At 40.2% G+C, this 22128-nt stretch overlaps 1 protein-coding gene across 3 annotated transcripts in view; it reads left to right on the top strand.

Annotated features, from left to right (window-relative positions):
* The window catches only part of mapk10 (mitogen-activated protein kinase 10), a 124869-nt gene extending 109654 nt beyond the window's left edge, over positions 1–15215 (top strand). For 2 of the 3 annotated variants that reach the window (XM_007896947.2, XM_007896951.2), the window contains 6 exons: positions 4882–5064; positions 5687–5713; positions 6929–7053; positions 11400–11463; positions 12564–12641; positions 14631–15215. In XM_007896947.2, the coding sequence (XP_007895138.1) occupies positions 4882–5064; positions 5687–5713; positions 6929–7053; positions 11400–11463; positions 12564–12641; positions 14631–14647 (494 nt within the window). In that variant the 3' untranslated portion in view covers positions 14648–15215. The remainder of the gene's footprint in view (positions 1–4881; positions 5065–5686; positions 5714–6928; positions 7054–11399; positions 11464–12563; positions 12642–14630) is intronic. The other variant, XM_007896950.2, reaches the window with a different exon arrangement.
* The last annotated feature ends 6913 nt before the right edge of the window (positions 15216–22128 follow it).

The raw sequence follows: 22128 nt of genomic DNA, 5'->3' as shown, positions 1-22128 counted from the left end.
TTTCCGTGTTGGTAACTGTAAATCAGTTGTGTTTGTCGTTGGTTCTGTTTTGCATGTTATTTATCATTCATTTCATTCTGTTCTCAGTTGATATCTGGTCAGTGGGGTGTATCATGGGAGAAATGATCAGAGGTGCTGTGTTGTTCCCTGGCACTGATCGTATCCTTCCTAACAACCTTTTGACCACTCATAAATTCTGGGCAGTGGTGCCAAGTAACCTCCCCCCATTTAAAAAGGCAGTATGAATTGAATTCGGTGAATTCTAGTGGCATTATGTTTATCTATAAATAATTTATAAATTGGTCATTTTCAATCTACAATTGTGGGACATTGCTGTGCGCAATTGGCTGCCGCGTTCGCCCACAAATATACAGTCAATTCACTTTACAGTGTGTTCTGTGAAGCGCTTTGGGACGTCCTCCCGACGTGAAAAGCGCTATATCAAATGCAAGGATTATTATTATTATCTTTTTATTTGGAACCTTTACAGCCTGACTCCTTTTATAACATGACGTGCAGCATCCATAAAGTCACAACCCACAATATAACAGAGCACAGTACACTCCGGCCTCTCGCCAGCACCCTTGGGGTTGTCGGAGTTTCTGTTTAGGTGAGCCGTGCATGGAGAGCATGCCACTCAGCAGTGACAGCTCTCTTGAACATTTTCAATAGTTTCTGGAATCACTGTGGGATCTCTATACCTGGGCACAGTGCACAGGAAGCTGGTCAATCAGCAGTGAAAGCAAAAAGTGCATTGCACCTCAGGTCCACCTTGTTCCTACGTTATATCCAAACACACATATACCTGTCTCAGACTGTAATGGATATGATAGACCTCGGTATTTGAATTTTGTCACATTCAACCAAAAATAATTTAATTTTCTGAATCATCGATGACTTGGGATGTAGGCATCATAGCACAGGCTGAGTTATTCCTGTCGCCTTCAGTAACAACCACAAAATTACAAATTAAAGCATCTTTCACGTTGGGAGGACATCCCAAGGCACGTTCAGTCAAATGTTTACCTCATCACTCTCAGTGGAAAGCAGGGAGCATCTGTGCAAAGCACAATTTGTTGGGGGCAGCATTAACCTTTCTGGACCAAAGCAGCGAGCAAGGCTCCAATACATTGATTTGATCAAAGAATGATGTGATTCAAAGGGGCTATATCATCCCAAAGAGGTGGAGGTATCAAAGTATAGAATGTTGGCATGGTAACATCAATCGAATTGAACATGTCAACTCAATGAAATCCTTTACAAATCCGTACTGATTTCTTCAAAGACATTTTTTTAAATTCAAAAGTATGCTCTCCACATCAAACATTTCATCTGAAGATCAAATTGTCAAAGGTGGCAAAAAGCTTTGTTATTACAAATAAGCTGTAGAAATATAAAGAACATTAACTTTTGACTTTCGTGGTATAAGGATTTCTTTAGTTTTAAACAATGGCGCAAATTCCAGCTCAGGTGCAGCTCAGAGAAAACATGTGTAAGCTTTCTTTCCTTGATACACAATAAGGGTCCCAAGTGTGTGTGTCAATATTTTGCAACTGAGAAGTTTGTTGAATTCTTTATTGAAAATAGACAAGGAAATTCTTAGCCAATTTACTCCTTGATCCAGTTACTGATTCTCACTGTGTCAGCTACTATGCTCACATCCTTCAAAATGCTGATGATAATGTGTATCAAAATATTATAATGCTGCTGTTCAACAGTTATCAAACTCTCTCTAGCATTCACTGTACTATATTCTGTCAAACTGTTTCCTTGCTCTGCTGGTGTAAGTGACATTTTTGCTGCCTCCTCATCTAATCTATTTTGTTGATCCAGTATATATGGCATGCACTAATAAATGCATAGTGCCTCAAACTAGTAGATAGCAAGCAAGGCTTTTATGCTCATGAGGCTACAGACAATTCCACCAGGAAACATTAACTGAATTCAACTAAGTGAGCTGCAGATAAATCAAGTTGTTGGATGTCAGTTGGCTCAAAAGTTTGGCTTGCAATAATGCTAGGGTGAAAAATGAATAATTTGAAGTTTTCAATGGAAAGTTGAATGGAATAAGATAGCGGCAGATATGTCCAGATTGTGGACACAAAAACAATGTGGGTGGGTTATTGATTAATGTTAGAAAACAATCCTCTTTGCCGACAATGCACCGTTATGTCCAGAGGCACTTTTGGGGGGGGGGGGAACAAGACACCATTTACATTTGCATTTTCCCATGCAGCCTATTTGCTAAAGGGGCACCATCCTTACTGAAGCATATTTGCAATCCTTTTTCTTCTCTTGAAGAGGGAGAAGGTCCAAGCTTCAGTGTTCTCAATTAAGATCATGTATGTCAATATATTTTGGCATGAATGTGGCATGAATGAAAGTGGAAATAATGCTCCACAAGAGCAAGCTCGTAGAGACCTCGAGTGAACCAGTGATTAGCAACCGGCGCTGTTGTTGTTATCATTTCTTATATTTGAAATTTTGCCAAAAACTTTTTAGTGAAACCTAATAAGGGTGGAAGTGTCCTCAGTTATCAAAAATGTATCTTGTAAGCTAGGATGACTTTTTCCTCACCAAAGGTTTGAATTATGTATTTCTTTGTATCATAAAGTATTATTATTGAATTTAAAACCCATCTCAGGGTTTGTGCATTGAACACATCCAATGTGTCTTGTAGAATGATAAAGCAACAAAACTTGCATTTATATAGCGCCCCTCACGGAGGGTAGCTTCCCAGAGAGTCAGAGCATGATCCGAGCCAAGGGGAATGGGGAGATGACAATAGGCACGATCGAAGGGGAAGGTCTTCAGGTGCGATCTGAAGATGGGGAGGGAAGAGGCAAGGCAGAGGGTTAGACGAAGAGCGTTCCAGAGTTTCAGGGCATAGTGGCTCAATGAAGGGTACAAAGAACGCTGGACACAGTCAAGTGGAGGCAGTAGGTAGTGGGTTGGGGAGTAAGCAGGTCTGAGAGATAGGGAAATGCCAGCCCATGAAGGGATTTCAAAATAAGTGTGAGGATCTTGAAATCAATCCCTTCGGCGATAGGGAGCCAGTGTAGCTTGGCAAGAACTGGTAGAGTGGCACTGGAACAAGTCATTAGGCCCAACTAGTCCATGCCAGAACAAACAAGTTACTGGTTTACCACTGTAATGTTAGACAAGTCCCAATTGTCAGAACACCATTCAATGGAGGTTTCCTTTCTGGACTATTCTTATATAGTTAGGTCCATGTTTTATGCACAATTGCATTTCTGTAGCCTATATCCCTGGAGAGACTCAAGACAGCATCTGTTGTGTATTCCATTCACATTCTCCCCAAATGTCACTCGGGGTCTAGAAAACAAGATACCTGCTGCCAATGCTTGCTTTCCAACAATATAATTTCCTTCACTTTATTTATCATTCTCTGGCCATTGAAACATGGAATCATTGAGCGTTCTTATTACAGAAGGAGCCCATTGGTCCCACTGTGTCTGTACTGACGCTCGCTCCCTCACTGGAGTTAACCCCTCTATCCCTTTTCTTTATAATATTATTTTCCTTCACGTATTGCCAATCAGTGGAATAGTCATTCTCTTTTGATTCTGTCAGAACCATTCATCATTTTGAAAACTTTTATTCTAATGTTCTTCAATGTTTTAGCCCTATATCTGTATTTAATTTTAGGTTGCCACAAATGACACCACACGTATGCAGGCAATCTTTGATAAAATAGATATAAGATTTGCTCCTATAATATATGCACCACATGAACTGACAAATCCACAGCAAAGTTACCTTTTAGTAATTTGAAGAGACAAAGCATCTTTTACAGGAACGTCACCTAAGCATAACAAAATGTTAACAGTAATCCCTTGACAGCTTTTCAGAGCCGTCACCAAGTTTTTGTTCACACTGACTTCTCCTCAGCACATTGACAGACTGTCCGTCACATGGGAGACTCTTCATGGCTTGTCTACACTGCTGAATGTAGTTTCAAATGCAGCTTGTAGTTCTGAATCGTGAGATGCATAATTCATCAGGAACTAACTGAAAAAGATCCAAACCACAAATGCAAAATAACATTTGTATAGAGGCGGGAGGACGTCCCAAGACACTGGACAGTCAGGGATTTGGACCTAGGGTGGGTTGGGATCAGGGAGGAGGGAGGGTAGGAGGGTGGACAAAGGCCTAGTCGAAGAGATGTGCCTTGAAGGAGGCAAGATATATCATCTTTGAGTTGAAAAAGCCCTTTACAAGAAACCAGGAGGTTTACTCATGCTACCTGGAAAGGTGTCTCATGATGTACACTGCATCCCCAGCATGTAGACTATACTGACTCACGCACACATCCTCAGCTCTGAAGTGATGGCATGATGTATATAGAAATCTTGCTGAAAGTGCAGCTTACTGTACCATGAGGCACTTTTTCCCGGCAATGAGACAGCAACAACAGCAATTTGTACGTTGTCCCAGTGTCTCAAAGCACCAGCAATGCTAAAGTTCTTTCCTGCAGAGGACTGTTTTAACCTCAGTGAAAAATGTTACAAAACATTATCATCTATAATGAAATGCTTGTGGACATTTTGTCACAGTAAATGGTAATTTCTCACTGAACATTCAAAATGGAAAGTCGACTGACCTGCAAGTTATCTAAATTAGGGGAGCCAAGTGTTTATCTAAAAAAGGAAAGGGCTGTACAGTATAACAATCTTGATAAGTGTCAATAAGAAGAGAAATATAAGAAATTAGTACTGTATTGGTACTGTTTTACTGAACTGCAGTGAATACATTTAAAGATACCCTCTCTGAGCTTTTCCTTATTTCTGCTTAGCCACATCCGTCAGCATTAAACGTAGATTATTTTGCGGCATATTTTCCTGAACCTCTTGTATTCAGATATTGATCAATGGAATAAGGTCATTGAACAGCTAGGGACTCCATTGCCAGAGTTCATGAAGAAGCTGCAGCCCACTGTCCGCAACTATGTGGAGAATAGACCCAAGTACACAGGACACACTTTCCCCAAACTCTTCCCCGACTGCCTCTTCCCAGCAGACTCAGAACACAACAAACTAAAAGGTAAGACACAGCAGTAAGTACTGGCTTTAATTATTTGGGCAAGTCATTTCACTGATATCACTAATAGAAACTGAAAACCAAAGGTCTGATTTGAAGCTAGAATATATCACATACAGGAGCAATGTGAGTGAGGGAATCGCGCCTTGCTGCTGACAGGACAAGCAGAGTTTGAGCACGAGCCTCACTCCAAGCAATTAGAGGCATTGTAGAGTAATGGAGAGCATTCGAGGGTGATGGGTAAGTTTGAGAAAGTTGCAGCATAAGGCTATCTCCGCTGCTGGTGGTGATCTTATTTGGTATAAATATAAATCTGAGCTGGAATAACAAGATGGGCTGGAGTAACAGTCACCAGAAACTCAACACCCAACCGTGAGAGGTGATCTTAACAAAACCAACAAGGACACATGAAATTGAGTGACAGACAATTGTGGAATTGCAGCTTGTAGCTCTGGGAAGCAGGTTGGCTTCTGAATGCTGTAGAAGTTAAACCAATGCTAGTAATACTGATAATGTTTATAGCAATGTTATTTCTCAAATGTACATTCTTGCTAAATATTAGAATTGGTAAATGGTGCAAATTATTTTTCTTAAAAATATTACTCCCATCTACCAAAATGGACAGTGAAAACTGGAAGCAAGAAGCATAAAGGTAAGGAATATGTTTCAATTTAAAATTAGGTAGTAATAAAAGATTAGATAGATAGAAAATAAATAGGACAGGGGAAAAAATAAAGAATGACACGAAAAAGAGAGAATGGAAGGAAAAGAGTGGTGACCGGATAAGAACAAACAACCATTTCATATTAATATTTATTTAAATTGTGATTTTGCATTTATTTTAATGAATTAGAGGTACAATTACAGGACACCTTGCCCCCAGTAATTGAAGAGCTGCATTAGTGTAATATTAGTACTGTATTTGTCCGTGACGGTCTGTGAGCTGAAAATGTACAGAACCATTCAGGCCCATAGAGGCAGCAGTGCAGGGGTTAATGATAGATCAACAGGATGGATTGAGAATTGGTTGGCAACATAAAGCAGGAGATCCATGATACAAGATAAAAGCTCTGACTGGAAACAGGGACTAATAGAGTTTCACAAGGACCTAATCTGTGTCCTTTGGTGATCACAATATCCATAAAACAATATGGAAATGGAAGCTATCAGCAGTAGTTTTGCACTAGTGTTATTTGCAGCTAGAACATTGGTCCATCTTTAAGAGGATAGTTTGGAGATATTCTCCTGGACAGTATGATTGATGTCTCAAACATATGCTGCTCCTCTCTCCCCATCTCTTCATGCATATATCTAACTATTTTGATTTACTGCAGACAGCTAGGAGATGATTGCTACACTATTATGGAGAGAAATTATATCTGGTCTGGATTTAGACTTTCTTAGCATTTCAGACTGTCCAAATTTTGGAGAATTCTTAAATTCAATTTTAATTTGGAGCCTGTTTTTCTATAGTTATTAATCTTATCTACAATTGATTAAGGTTGGGTTTAAGAATTGTTCAAAATTTGACAGCTCTGAAATGGTAAGAATGTGTTTGAATGTGACAAAATATAGATGTAATGTAATCTCTCCAACTCTATTTTCTAGAGTTTTGCTCATTGCCAAACAAAAGAGAGAGCTTGTTTTTTTTATAATATCTTATTGTATCAAATCATCTCAAAGTGCTTCACAGCCAATTATTGTCTAGTGTTGTGACAGTTATTATGGGCCACCGTGGAAGCCATATTGCAGGATGGTCCCAGAGACCACAATGCGGTGAATGACCAATTGATTTGGAGGACAATACTATAAAGTCAATGTAAATGATACATTACATATAGCATTACCAGTTATTTGTATTTTGCAGCCAGCCAAGCCAGAGATCTCCTGTCTAAGATGTTGGTAATTGACCCAACCAAGCGGATATCTGTGGATGAAGCCTTACAGCACCCATACATTAACGTCTGGTATGACCCTGCTGAGGTTGAGGCGGTGAGTCTCAGTGTGTTTGTTACATTCTGATCATAGTACCTGAGTTCCGAGTAATCATTCTCAATGTTGAAATTAGCAAAAATCTTACAACTTGACATTACTGAATGAGAACAACAAAAATCTACCAATCTACCTGCAAATCACCTGGGATTATTTTTTTTGTTATTGTTGTTGTTACATTGCTATTTTAGCTGATAAAGGCATGAGACAACAACAAGGTCTTGATGGAGTACGTCAGCACTAAACCATGAAAGACAGGTTATGAATGCTTTTAACATTCATGCTTAAACAACCAATTTTATTCATTATCCCCTTAACCTTCCTGGCTTGTTGCCTGATCTGTTACGTGATCCATGACTTTCTGAGATCTTACTGCTCTTAATTTTGAACCCCTTCAGTCAGGTTTCCGTGCTGCTCATAGCACAGAAACTGCCCTGGTCAAGGTCACCAATGATATCCTGACTATCTGTGACCAGGGCTCCCTCTGTCTCCTCGTCCTCCTCGACCTATCGGCAGCATTCGATACGGTCGACCACGCTATCCTACTCCACCGCTTGTCCTCCCACCTCAACCTTCAAGGCACTGTCCTTGAATGGTTTAGCTCTTACCTTTCCCACCGTCTTCACTTCGTCTCAACGAATGGCTTCTCCTCCACCCCCCGTACTGTCTCATGTGGTGTCCCTCAGGGCTCTGTCCTCGGTCCCCTCCTCTTCACCCTCTATATGCTCCCCCTCGGTGACATCATCCGCAAACATGGGGTTAACTTCCACATGTATGCGGATGACACCCAACTCTACCTTTCCTCCTCTACTCTCAACTCCACGACCACCGATGTCCTGACAGCCTGCCTGTCCGACATCGAGTCCTGGACGAGAGACAACTTTCTTCAGCTCAACGTGCGAAAAACCGAGGCCCTCCTGATTGGCTCACGTCAGCGCCTCCGCACCTCAGGCGCTGACACCATCAGCATCCAAGGCTGCACTCTCCACCTCTCAAAGCCAGTCAGGAACCTCGGCGTTTTGTTCGACCCTGAGCTGTCCTTTCTCCCTCACATCCGCACCACAACTGGCACCGCCTTCCATCACCTCCGGAATATCGCCAGACTACGGCATTACCTCACCCCTCACGCTGCTGAAACCCTGGTTCACGCCTTTGTCACCTCAAGGCTGGACTATGGGAACTCTCTCCTCGCCGGCCTTCCCGCACCTCCCTCCACAAGCTGCAGGTCATTCAGAACTCTGCAGCTCGTGTACTGTCCCGCACCAGGCTTCGGGACCACATCACTCCCACCCTCGCTCGCCTCCACTGGCTCCCCATCCCCCAGAGGATTGATTTCAAGATCCTCATCCTCACCTACAAGGCCATTCACGGCCGCGCTCCCTCCTACCTCTCCAACCTACTATCCCCCTACCTACCTGCCCGTACCCTCCGTTCCTCTGGCTCCGGTCTGCTCCACGTCCCCCGCCCCAACCGCCCTACTATCGGTGGTCGGGCCTTCAGCCTCTCAGCCCCGAGGCTCTGGAACTCCATCCCCCAGTGCCTTCGCCTTGCTTCCTCCCTTTCCTCCTTCAAGGCCGGTCTCAAAACCTTTCTCTTTGACCGTGCCTTCAGCTCCCCTCTCGACTCTCTTCCTCCTCCTCGCTCCCTCCCTTCCCTCCCCTCACCCTGACCATTTCCCCCCTCCTCTCTCCCTCCCTTCCCTCCCCTCACCCTGACCATTTCCCCCCTGCTCGGGTCATGACCCAACTGTGCAGCGCCTTGGGACGTCCTCCTGACGTGAAAGGCGCTCTATAAATGGAATCTTGTTGTTGTTGTTGTTGTTGTTGTTGTTAATTTAGATATTTCTTGTACATGATTTCTGACTCAGTGTATTCCTGATCTAAACTGCGTGGTCAATTGAGATAGTTAAAATTTGCGGTATTCTATAAAGCATTCCTAAACTTATTTAGCAATGTGTTAAGGAAATCAGCAGGTGGCGCTCTTCTACAGGTTGTTTATTTCTCTCAGGGTTCTAGTACTGGGATTTTGTGTGACCTGCATTGAGCTGTTGTTTATATTTTATGTTTAATTTTGCTTTCCCAGAATTGATCTGCATAAGAAGGGGTTAAATGTCATACTCTTATTATTTTCATATCAGTGTTGACTTTTTAGTGATCAGATCAATGGCTTCCAAATTAAGAGTGACTTTAGAAATTCTCCAAAATTTGACAGAATCTTAAATTTCAAAACAGTGGCCTTAAGGCTAAAACTATGAGAAATTTAAATCCCCTGAATCACAAAAGGGAAGGTTGCAAATATAGCAGCTACTTGGATAATGAGCTCTCACAACTGAGATGCAATACACAAATTTCAAATACAATACAAATTTACATTTACGTAGTGCCTTTCATGTCAGGGGAATGTCCCAAAGCGCTTAGCTTTGTAAACCAATCAAGCTTCACTCTCTGGGCTTATAACATCTGGTGATTCTTCTGACTGTATTAACATTTTATTACACATTGCAAGCCAATTGGTTTCCTATCAAGGTATTGATTACCTCTTCCTCTGATTGGCACTAAAATTGTCTGAGCTGCAAAATCTCTGCTGGTATAAATCAAAGAATTATCACATGAAAGAGTATCTCCACTCACCGTCCATCACTACTCAGCATTGCTTGTCTAGCAATATCTGTCTCCTTGCTTTCATTTTTGTGCTGATCCGCAAGCAGTTACTGTGTAAAAATAATCAAAAGTAATTGACTTCAACTTAATTTCAAAATAAAGTTTCTGTTTTAATTGGTCCTTAAGGAGCAAAATAAGCTTAACATTTAGCTTAATTTTGTTTTACTTCTGTGTTTTTTAACGATCATTATTCTGGGGCTTTTTTTTTGGTATTTCCTCACAAATTTGCTTCAGTGTCTTGGGATGTCCTCTCCACATCAACAACAGCAGCAAGATTACATTTGTATAGCGCCTTTCAGATCGGGAGGACGTCCCAAGGCGCTGGACAGAGTACAGCATTTCAGACCCGAGCTGGGGTCGGGGGGGTAGGGAGAAGGGAGGGCAGGGGAAGGGGGGTGGCCGATTGCATGGTCAACAAGGAGGGTCTTGAGGCGGGACTTGAAGGAAGCTAAGGAGGGGATGAGGCGGAGTGACTGGGGGATGGAATTCCAGCGGTTGGGGGCAGAGTGGCTGAAGGCTCTCCCGCCAATGGTGGGGCAGGTGGGTCGGGGGACGTGGATCAGGCCAGAGCCGGCTGAGCGGAGGGAGCGGGCGGGTTGGTAGGGGGTTAGGAGGTCACAGAGGTAGGGTGGGGCGAGGCCCTGGAAGGCTTTGTATGTGAGGACCAGGATCTTGAACAGGATCCACTGAAGGATAAGGAGCCAGTGGAGTCGGGCGAGAATGGGGGAGATGCGGTCACGGAGTTTGGTGCGGGAGAGGACACGGGCTGCAGAGTTCTGGATTATCTGCAGCCTGTGGAGGGAGGAGTTGGGAAGGCTGACAAGCAGGGCGTTTGCATAGTCGAGCCTGGAGGTGATGAAGGCATGAACAAGAGTTTCAGTGGCCTGAGGGGTGAGGTAGTGGCAGAGTTCGGCGATGTTACGGAGGTGAGGGAAGGCAGAGCGAGTCATGGCTTGAATGTGGGGAAGAAAAGACAGTTGAGGGTCGAACAAGACACCCAGGTTCCTGACTGGCTGGTGAGTTGTAATGTGCAACCATGGAGGTTGATGCTGCCAGAGCCTGAGGTGCTGAGGCGCTGGCGTGAGCCAATCAGGAGGGCGTCAATCTTGTTCGCATTCAACTGTAGGAAATTGTATTGAACAATTGTATTGTATTGAACAGCGCAATACAAATGTAATTTGTTGTTGACTAACAGTGGGATATTATAGTTTTATTCCATTATCCCAAATGAGCCTAAACAGTCGGTTTTTTCTTACAAAAATGGTTAAAACAGTGATCTCTGCATGCAGGATGATCTTTACAATGGGATTACAAAGTTATATTGAAAAGACTTATTTTTAACAAGTAGCATAAAATAGACTCAAATGAGTGTCAGTGAGATATTCAACCAAGGTGGGCATCAGCTAATTCAAACAATCAAATTCAGGAACTTGTATAATAATAATAATAATAATACTTGCATTTGATAAAGCACCTTATCACGTCTTTGTGACATCTCAAAGCGCTTCACAGAATATATTGTAAAGTGAATTGACTGTGTATTTTGTGGGCGAAACGCAAGAAATAAAAACAATTCTGATTGCTGAACAATTGAATGGAGGAATTAATGGAACCGTGAAGAGACATACTAGAAAGGAGATTTCTGTGATCTGCCGTATGTTATTATATACAGTATTTTTTTTACAGCCTCCTCCTCAGATCTACGATAAACAGCTTGATGAGAGAGAGCACAGCATAGATGAATGGAAAGGTAAGATGATGAGACAAAGACTTCAGCTAATGAACATTCATTCTCACAACGTATTTCTTTCAACACAAGTTGCATTTACATCACAGTTTTCACATGGGAAAACCTCCAGACCACTTCACAGTGATAGACATAGGCAATGGGTGAAAATATTCGGGGGAGGAGGATGAGTAAAACTCGGGTATTTACTACATTATTATATAAATATGTCATGTTATATTTCCTTTGCAAATTTGATAGTGGGGAAATGTTAGGGTACATTTCATCATTGAGTAAGAAATGACATGTTTGAAACTGAAAAAAAAACACAAAAAATCATTGACTATTCCTCTGGACAGATTAATGTATTATCAGTTACTAAGTGATTTTGTCTGGTGGTAATATCCATTGCAAAGTGAAACTGTCAGTACGTAATTGCAGCCAAAGGAAGGGAATAGAATAAACAAGGGCAGACTGATAGCAGTACCAAACTGTTTATGTATTTACCAGTCTTTGTTGTTAAGATTCATTTATAGTTATTACACTACCAATTTGTAAAAAAAATACATGTTCTTGGAAATGACCAAATTCCTGTCCGTAGTGCCTTCCAAAAACTGTGGAAGGAGAGAGAAGAAAATCTATAACAATTTAATTTGTTTCAATAATCCAGGATGCATTTACTGATCAGACAGACCTCAAATCCCACCTGGCCTCAGCCTGCAGTTTGGAAATTGTTTTATTTTGCAATTCTTAAACCCAAACCAGCTTCTAAATTAAGACTGAGTATAAGAATGTTCTGCAATTCGGTACTATCTTATATTTTAAGACAAAAATGATCTTATTGGTTCAGACTAGATGAAGTTCCTATTTCCCAGGACAGAATGCTGTTCGATACTGTAAGAGGTTGGTTGCCGTTATGATCTCAACATCAGAAGACAAATGGAAGATCATTGAAATATTTCATACTATTGTGAAAAGTATAAGTGCGCAGGTTTACTGCCAGTGGAAATTTGTTACTGGCTATTGAGAGGAGGGTTCAGAGGTCAGCGTGACTGTTGGGCTGGTACACTGACTGGCAAGCCTGGCTTCTGGAGCTGAATAGTGCTTTGTCTTTTTATAAACAGAATTGATCTACAAGGAGGTGATGGATTTCGAGGAGAAAACTAAAAATGGTGTTGTGAAGGGACAGCCGTCCCCCTCAGGTAAATCCAGTGACCCTGTACATAGATAATAAACCAAAATTGCACAGGATATTACTTCTGGACATACAAATGAATTCTCCTTGCTTTGTTTTGTTGGTTAATCTTAAGTACGTTGCAAAAACAGATATCTCTTAATATGTTTTCCACAGAAATGTTAGTTTCACCAAAGATTTCCGCCTTTTCTGTTATTATTGCAGTATATAAAAAAAATATTTTCAGATTATCAGTGGAAAAATGATAACGCTTTGTTCATTTGCTCTGAATCTGACCAGCAGTGAGGGCTATTCTTGCAGAAAATGTTCTGCTTGTCCAATGCAATACTATTTCACAAACGTACCTCTACATTTGGTTTAGAGTGTGCTCTAAACTGAGGTACTTGTTATAGGACATAAAATGCATAATCACTACACTTTACAGTAAAATCTGAGCTACTTTGAGGCATGCTGTGAATTGAAAGTCTGTACAATACATGAAAAAAACAAATGCAAAAACACTTCTGTACATCAAATGCAAGGGCTATTATTATTAATGTGTTGATTTTGTTACATTCTGTTTACTGAAGAGAAAATAATTCAATGAGGGATATTCAGGCTTGTCGTCATATATGCATATGTATTTAATGTTAATCATAAAAATTTCAATCTGGTAATGGTAAAATCCTTATTATATATTTTGCGATTTTGATCAACATTTTATTTGTGGTTTAAAATAAGAAAACAGCTAACTGGTCCCAAGCAACTAACTGGTCAAAAAAGGTTGGTTAAAAAAACACTCTGTGGAAAAATGGCAGGGCAGAATGTCTTAAATTAAAAGGTAAAACACAAATACGCATCGGGACATAAAATGCATCTCATGCACAGTACCTTCTGTACATCATGCCAACCTGTGGAAGCTCAGTTTCTACCTTGAAGTAGACTTGGAGCCGAGGTGCACAGATTGGTGAGGTGTATGTGGAGTTCCCTACAGTAGCAGCATTTTATGTCCCAAGGTCCATTTTTCAGGTGTGAGATTTCATTCACTCTGTAGTTTTCCTGCTGAGCGCTTATCAACCCCTATGTTGCAAAACCAACCTCAGGATTTGGACCTTGTTGGGGATGGGGAGTGTGTGGTGAATTTAAAGCAGTGTATGGTTTTAGAATAGCAGTGTTCTTTAAATAGTTAGCATGATAAATTACAACAGAGCAGGAGTAAAATGCAAGCCACGCAGAAATGAAGAATTTTCACAACTGAAGCAAATTAATGCACTTATTTTTGCTCTTTAGAATTTTTGGGGGACTTTTAACATTTACCCATTCTTTTCCCTGGTGCAGAACTTACTTTGTTCCCAATTAAATGAGCTCTGAGTCAGCAATGCATGGAAGAAATGATCGGTAACCTAACTATCTTGTTAAAGCAGGACATGAGGCAAGTTTGCAGACTTCAGGGCGCATAGGTTTATTAAAATTGTTGCAACAAAAAGGATTCCTGGAAAATGTGCTTTACTTTTTACGACTATTACGACTATTTATGATGTTTTTTAAAAGATGTTTAATGTTTGAACCATTTTCCGGAACATTTCTATTAAAACCAAGATTTGTGATAGTGTCAAACCCTTATTTTCGCCAAAGTAACCCCTGAAGATGAAGATGTAAGAGGGTTAGATTGATCCCCAGAACCCCCCCCCCCCCACCCCACCTTTAAGTCTCGACAAAATGTTTAAACACGTGGAGGTTTCAAGCCAAATTGGCACTCCTGCAAATCAGTGCCTCCTATGAATTGGTACCCCATTTTATCTGAAAATCCCAAGCCTTTTTGGGGTGCCAGCCTACCACTGGTGTGAAGTAGTTTCTCTTTATCATGGCTGGATAATGTTTTAGGCAATTAAACAATCAAATACGTTCCTTTCCATTGCTTCGCTGCTCTTTACAGTCGACTGAAGGTAAGATTGAAGGTTTTCTCCTGGTTCAGCTGTGTTCTCAGATTTTATGGCTTTACCGTTCATTTTCTCAGCGCAGGTGCAGCAGTGAATAGCAGTGAAAGCCTTCCTCCGTCTTCATCAGTAAATGACATTTCATCTATGTCAACCGATCAGACCCTGGCCTCGGACACTGACAGCAGCCTGGAAACTTCAGCGGGACCCCTCGGTTGTTGCAGGTGACTAGCCGCCTGCCTGCGAAACCCCCTCTTCTTTAGAACGTGATGCACATACTAATTACTCAGCTCGCCTGTTTGGAAAATGAACTTCTCTTTAAAAAAGGAACATGGATATACTTGATGCTTAAATATTATGTCAAAATGCTTTGCTTACGTCTCATTCCAGATGAGGCTGAAGTTCATTAAGAGTACTAGGCAGCACCATTTCACAGTATGTAAATATGTGGTTATAAATTTGCGCCCTGCTCCCTTGCTTTGATAAGGCAAGATGAGCAGAAAAGATACAGCATTATAGTTAAAACTAAATGCACTTTTGTCTCTTTAAAGATGCAATATGTGTACATTCTTTTGCCCTTCATGTACTTGCTGAGTATAAACACAATGTATAAATATATTCCTATGAATGGCCATTTGTACATTACTCCAAAAAGATCTTCAATCCCGGGATCTCAAAACGCATGCATTCTTGATAGAAACTAAGGGAATAATCAAAAACAAATTATTAATCCTTTTAGTACTGAATGCAACTCTTCTATCTGCAATTATCTCCTATGAATAGAATTAATGGGATACGCAGAGTCACAAACCATTCCCTTATAAGCTATGAAGTAGACTAAAGAAAGGGTAATGTTTAAAGGGACGGTATACTTTCTACCTGTCCTGTTTAGTTTAGAGTCACAGTCTGCCAAACATCAAGAAAAAATTGTATTACAATCCCAGTCTTCATAAAAAAACTGCAATTTCTGTAAACTAATGTGACACTGAAAGGTGGCGTTTAAAATCTGGTTTGCTAATGCCATTTCTTGAACTAAATTTAAAGCAATCGAATAAATTATGACAAAGTATCCGTAAAGAGGATGATATGTTTTTTTCTCACTGAGAGGTTATAAATAAATGCTTCTGCAGATGATGGTGATAGCTCTTTAAAAATAAACTGGAGTGAGCATCATACATTCAGTTAGGATTTGTGATCTGAGTTGAGAGATCCTAGAATTACTGTTCATACCTGTATTTGTAGTCAAATAAAAAAGACATGCACATACAAATTAACTGCACACCTTACCATCGTCAGCTGAACAGATTCTTTAGTTGCACTTGCCTGTAGATGTGCATGACCAAACTTCCAAATATATAACTGTAAAGTGGAAGGGAACATATACCTAGATGTGTTGTAGGTTATTATGTGGTACATAATGTATGCAGCCAAGAACCTGCACAATTTTGCTGCAATTTTAAAACCCTTAAATGCTGAACCTGCATGGACCTGCGATACGACTTCTCTACTCACAAGTAAGCATTATTTTGAATTGCTGTGACATATGTTAATCAGAACCAATTTTATTAACGTTACGTGTGAAGTTAAAACACAAGCTTAACTGCTGGATGCAGAATATTAGAGACCAACCTTGAGGACATCAGTGATATGGACGGCACACAAAACACCCTCAGTCTATACAACCGTAGTTGGAAACTACTTTTACTGAGAGGAAAGATTGACGTTACTAATAAGGCCAAAAGGACAAAACTGTCAACATTGACAGTTTTGATCAGCTTTGGTCTGAACTAAATTAACTTTGCAGAAATCCTTTTTAGGCAAAATGACTATTTCTTCAGAGAAGATTGAAAATAACTGGATAACAGGGTATCTAAAGAACTTGGGACATCTTGATGAAATATTACAAAATCAAACTTAATTCAAATTAGCAGTTTGGGTTTGGGAACACTTCATTCACTAATGCTAAATGGTTCTAAATAGTCAAAGGTACAATACAAACACAGCACAGAAAGAATTGATGGTCATTCCTGCTGACTTGGAAAATTGACAAGTTACAAGATCACAAATAAAGAGGATTCTTTGCTCATCTCTCCAGAACACCCAATCCTCCATCTTCCCATTATAGACTCCAGCTGTTTCTTCAATGAGTCCAGTATCCTGACTTCAACCTTTCTAGTACCTCATTTCAGTCCTTTATTCCCTGTTGTTTAAAGAAATACTTAACCCAGTGTCTGTCTTAAAAAAAAGTTCACATGTAGGACCTCTGTCCTTTTGTTTTGCTACCTTGGAGTATATGGGAGTATTATTCTGAATTTACTTTTTCAATCCCATTAAGCATGGTATTTGCTTGTATAAGGCCTGGCCTGAGCTATTTCCTTTCAAGGCTGAAGAACTTTTTCAAGCCTGTTTAGTCATTTCTCCGAGTCCATCCCTCTAACTGCTGGGGACACAACATGACATTAAGGCAAATACCTATTCTGAAATGAAACAACATCCTTGTCTTGTCTTCTAATACACCAAGGACACACAAAATGGTTGAAGGAATGAGTTTAAAGAGTGAGCCCATCAGTCGTAGCATCTGTCTGGAGTTTGACATTGCCATTGACTATCATCTTTTGAACTGCAGTCCAGGATTTCTATAAACAAGTGATGATAAACAAGTGTGGAATCCTGTAACTCAGTGGTTAGAACATTCGCCTCACAAGCGAGAGACTTGAGTTTGATTCCTGGCAGGGCGAAACCTTGGCCAAGTTTCCTTACTCCACACGCATGGTAATAATCCCTCAAGAAAAGAAATAATAAATTGGTCACTTCAGTCCACCACTGTTTGTGGGATACTGTGTGTACAATTGGCTGCCACGTTTTACCACAAATATACAGTTAATTCATTTTACAGTATATTCTGTGAAGCGCTTTGAGACGTCTAGAAGATGTGAAAAGCGCTATATCAATTGCAAGGATTATTTATTTATGATAAATTTATAGAAAATATAATTTTAATTGTAATTATATAATTGGTGCAAAATACTACTTGCAAGATTCTTACACGGTTTCCAGGCTTGGTATTTTCTGTTAATTTATCATCTATAGCTTAATTTGAAGTGTTGGCATTTTTCAGATTTGCGATGGAGATGTTTGAAAATTGAGTGCTATTGCCCTCTGCTGATCAGATTGCAGAGGCACTAGCTAGGTTAGAAATGTTAACAGTCTGACCCAGTCAGAATGAACTGTTCTTTCTTCACTGCTATCCAGGCATCCTTACATTTTGTTTTAAGAACAGATTTCTAATTTCATGAGCAGGCAACATCTTGAGATTCATTGTGTTTGTTCTTGGTGAATAGTTTACATTGATCAGGTATGTAGGTTCTACCTTTCTCCAGACCATTCTACAAAATGATGTTAGTGTAATCTGGATTGCACACTCACTGACATGATGGTGTCATGCACTCTATCGATGAATATCAAGTAGAATCTCGGATTTTACATTGCCCATCTTTTTAATGATATTCAATTCCAAACAATTGTTTTAAGCTACAGTACATGTTATGATCTTCATTTCCTTGTGATGTTTGGATACAGCAAGACATCTTGGTCCTAAGTACTACTGGTACCTCATTGCGTGGCTCCCCGAAGGTTCAAAGTTTTGTCCAGGCTGAACCACTCCATCTTCTTTCCCACTCTTCACAGGATGTTGGCACAGCCTCTGCCCAGTGCATTCCCATTTAGTGTGGCTCCTATTGGAATCTGAATGGAATGAAGAAATTGAACCTGCGTACTCCCATTTCCTTACAGTCCTCCAACACTCAATGCCACTTGAAAAAGATTTCATTTAAATAATTATTGAGACTTCAACTCAACCCCAGTGATCGATCTAAGCAATGATGTCCATGAGTGATATATTTTGTCTATTAGCGACAGTTGATGCTACTATACTGGTCATTGGTTCACAATGACTGCTGGGCTGGAGGGTTATGTACTGCTGTTCCTCTTAACAACAATAACCACAACAACTTGCATTTATACAGTGCCCCTCACAGGGTAGCGTTCCAGAGCACTTGATTTACCATCTAAGGGGATACTCCATAAAATTACATCGCGTGATACCAGAAAGAGGCCACTTTACCCAACCAGGCTGTGCTAGTCTTTATTTTCCACATGAGGCCCCACTCCGCTTATTTCCTCTTCTATACCTCACCTCTCTATTCCCTTCCCCTTGCATGCAACACATTTTCTCTCAAGTATATTCATGTTATTTATTTCAAGCACAGCTTCCGGCAGTGAGTTCCACAAATACTGCACAGTAAATAAAACAGCAGTTTCAGAAGCCATAATAACTGAAAAAAGGAAAAAAATTGTGATAATTGATCACAGATTCAATGTGATATTTATCACATTGAATTGGTTATGAATGTTGCAATTCCTGCTCCTCCCCCAACCCCCCCCCCCCCCACCCGCCGATTTACCATATTAAGCAGAGATTCCATTTCAGCTTGGAACTTACTTTTTTCCCTCTCTAATATTTGGTGATTCTCTGCCAACAATAACTTGTGAGTTATGATATGATCCCGATCAGAAAAATTACATAGCTGTGTGAAAATCTTTGGTGTATTATGTTACAGCATCTTTGTAACACTATCAAAATATCCTTCTGTCCTATTGAACTTATCTGCCTCCATCTGCCAGTCCAATTGCAGCGTTCATTGGAATTGAGGAAACACTTACATTTTGCTGTAATTGTGCAACTATTATAGGATTTCTTTATTATTACTATGTGTAAGTGTATGTCCAGAAGGCCCACAGTACCAAACGAGCCCAGACCGTGATTTTGCTATGAAGGAAACTATTCCTGCCTGTGCTGTGCCTCTTACTCCACATGCTCAGTGGTTTAATGCAAAATCCTGAAACAGAATAAATCTGTTCTAAACAGTTTGTTTTTGCAGTAAGCAATGGAATTGCGATTGATATTTAAATAACGACTGACCAAATGTTTGCATATAACAAAGGGGCAAAAATTAGCCAGGCATGGTATTATAATGTGACAACACTCACAATGTGTGCACCACGCAGCAGTTATTCTCCTAAAGACGTATTTCCAGTTCAATCTATAACATTGTTGGTGAAGACACCCCTCAAATATCACTGCAGTCATAGTGCCCAAGAATAAACAGTCCCTTTTCCATTCTAATCTTGCCAGATTGGATTGAACGAAACAAAGAACCAAGAACAGTGCTGAAATCAAGGCTTGTATCCAGCATGACATAGATTTTATATAGCACGAAGCTCCAGCTGAAGTGGGCGCTGTTCACCTACACTTGGTCCACCTGAGGGGCTCAGTCAATAAACAGACAACTGGAATTGAAATGCTCCCTTTTTTGCAAACTGGTGGAGATTAATTGTAGGAACTTCATAATTTACTGGATTTATTAATCATTGTGCTCCTGACGATCACAATTTAACTGATACAGTCCATAGGCAAAACTGTAGGTATGGATAAGTTGATGGATCAATGTTAATTTCAGTTCTTTAAAAAGACTTCTGGTCTTTTCTGTTGGGCTGACATTAGTGTGCCTCAAGCACAGGACTATTAAGTCCAGAACACTTCCGAAGGAAAGGGTTGAATTCAGCAGCCCAGAAACTCCATAAGCAAAGGACATCACCTCGTGAAAGATGTGCTCTGAGGAGTTACATTTATTTTCCAGCATAATATAACTACATATAACTAAAGAATGATGTTGCAACCACTCTTAACTCCTCGTCTTATTGCTAATGGCTTGTCTTTTAATATCGCTGGCTTGACAAGATGTAAATGGACAATTCTTTTCTGATTTTCCTGCAAAGGTGCTTGCAAAACTGTTCACCCGCAAAGTTTCATGCAGACTGCATGGGTGAAGTTAGTTCCAGGTCACGGCTGTAGGCACAGAACATTTATAAGATAGTTTCAAACATCACGTCTACATTTACAAGATTGACGTTTTAAAATTAAAAAAAATAATAATCACACAACATTCTGCATGAATCCTGTCTGACTCTTTTCTCAAAAAGACTATTAGCTAAATGCCCCTATGAACTTCATGGCATAAAGGTCTATTTAGAGTATGCAGAATATTTCTTTTTCTCAAGATGTGTGAAACATTATGTGGTTGTACTAACAATGGGCGGGGATTACTATAAAGTTTCCAGAAGTTGTCAAGAGATTGTCAAACATTTTTATAATGATCATCTTAAGCAGAATGTACTTCTCTTCCCCTCATACAGATACGGATTTTTATTTTAGAATTGGGGGGAGGGGTTATGATGAATTAATGTGGATTTTCAATGGTTAAAAACCCCTGCACTTAAATGGTTTAAACAACCATAGCAATATCAACATGTTTCAGTTTTCTTCAGAGCAATAGTGAGCCCCAACTTGAATGGGAAGGGGTGTCTGGGGGAGAGAGAAGTAGAGGAATGGTATTCTTAGTTTGCCCTGGAGAAAACTTCTTGATGGCTGAGGTGTGTTTATAAGCAATTACAATGACAGAGGGCAACAAGCTGGGTTGGAGGGGAGAAAGAGAGGGAGAGGGTTTGGAAGAAAGGGAGAGTGGTTGGCGAAGACAGGTTTAGGAGAGGTTGGATGGGGTTCGGAGAGGCGTTGGAGGGTGGACAATCAAACTACTAAAATAAAAAGGGAAAACACCAAAGCCAGGTAATGCCTTTCTAAGTGCATTATCATTATTTGATTAACTGACCACAAAAACATTAGTTAACAAACTAACTGCGTAGATTGTTTAAATAAGAAATAATGACGTGCTCAACAGTGCGGTGAATCTCACAATGCACTACCATACATATATTGAGTCAAGGGTAACAGACAAGTCATACATGTAATCTTTGAGTACATATTCTTGTCTTTCTGACCTTGATCGGGTTTTCAAATAGGTTTTGTTTTGGGGAAGAGAATTTTGTTAAAAAATAATAAAATTCAAAAAAAAATCTTTTATCGAGACTTCTCTAAACCATTTGTCAGTCGAGCTCAGAATGTGTTCATATGTCCAGATACTTTCACTTAATGGCGGTGCAATAAGATTTAATTCGGAGACCGCACCATCGTGCTGGGGGTCAGCTGCAATCACAACTGATATCTGATGTGATGACTTTGTGTCAAGTTTGATTTTAAACAAACTCGGTCAGTTGATTTTTTTTTGTACTGTTTGTGACCAATTTTGTTAAGATGTAAGGATTAGATGTATATCCGATCCCTACAGCAGTGCTTTGTAAGATAAGCTTCTCAAGGCCCAGCTCCCAGGAAAGCACCTCGACTTTTAAAAATTGAGATTTAATGGAAAAAAAGCACTCAAGATTTTAAAGCTACTGTGTATGTAGACAATATATGTATGTGATTAAAAAAATAAAAGATACCTTTGAAATGGGAAATGATTTCTCAATTGTGTAATGATTGATCAATTACATGGCACGTTGCCATCCGTGATTCTCATGACAGTTTTGGAATTGCATCCATATCTTGGCCTCGAGATGAGGTGCTGGAGTGATTTAGCTATTGATCATGTAAAAAGGAGGATGTAGAGATCACAAGTCTAG

The sequence above is a fragment of the Callorhinchus milii genome, unplaced genomic scaffold (assembly GCF_018977255.1).
Source record: "Callorhinchus milii isolate IMCB2004 unplaced genomic scaffold, IMCB_Cmil_1.0 Scaffold1, whole genome shotgun sequence".
Taxonomy (NCBI): domain Eukaryota; kingdom Metazoa; phylum Chordata; class Chondrichthyes; order Chimaeriformes; family Callorhinchidae; genus Callorhinchus; species Callorhinchus milii.
Note: the sequence above shows the minus strand (reverse complement) of the source record. Positions and strands in the feature narration are given on the sequence as shown.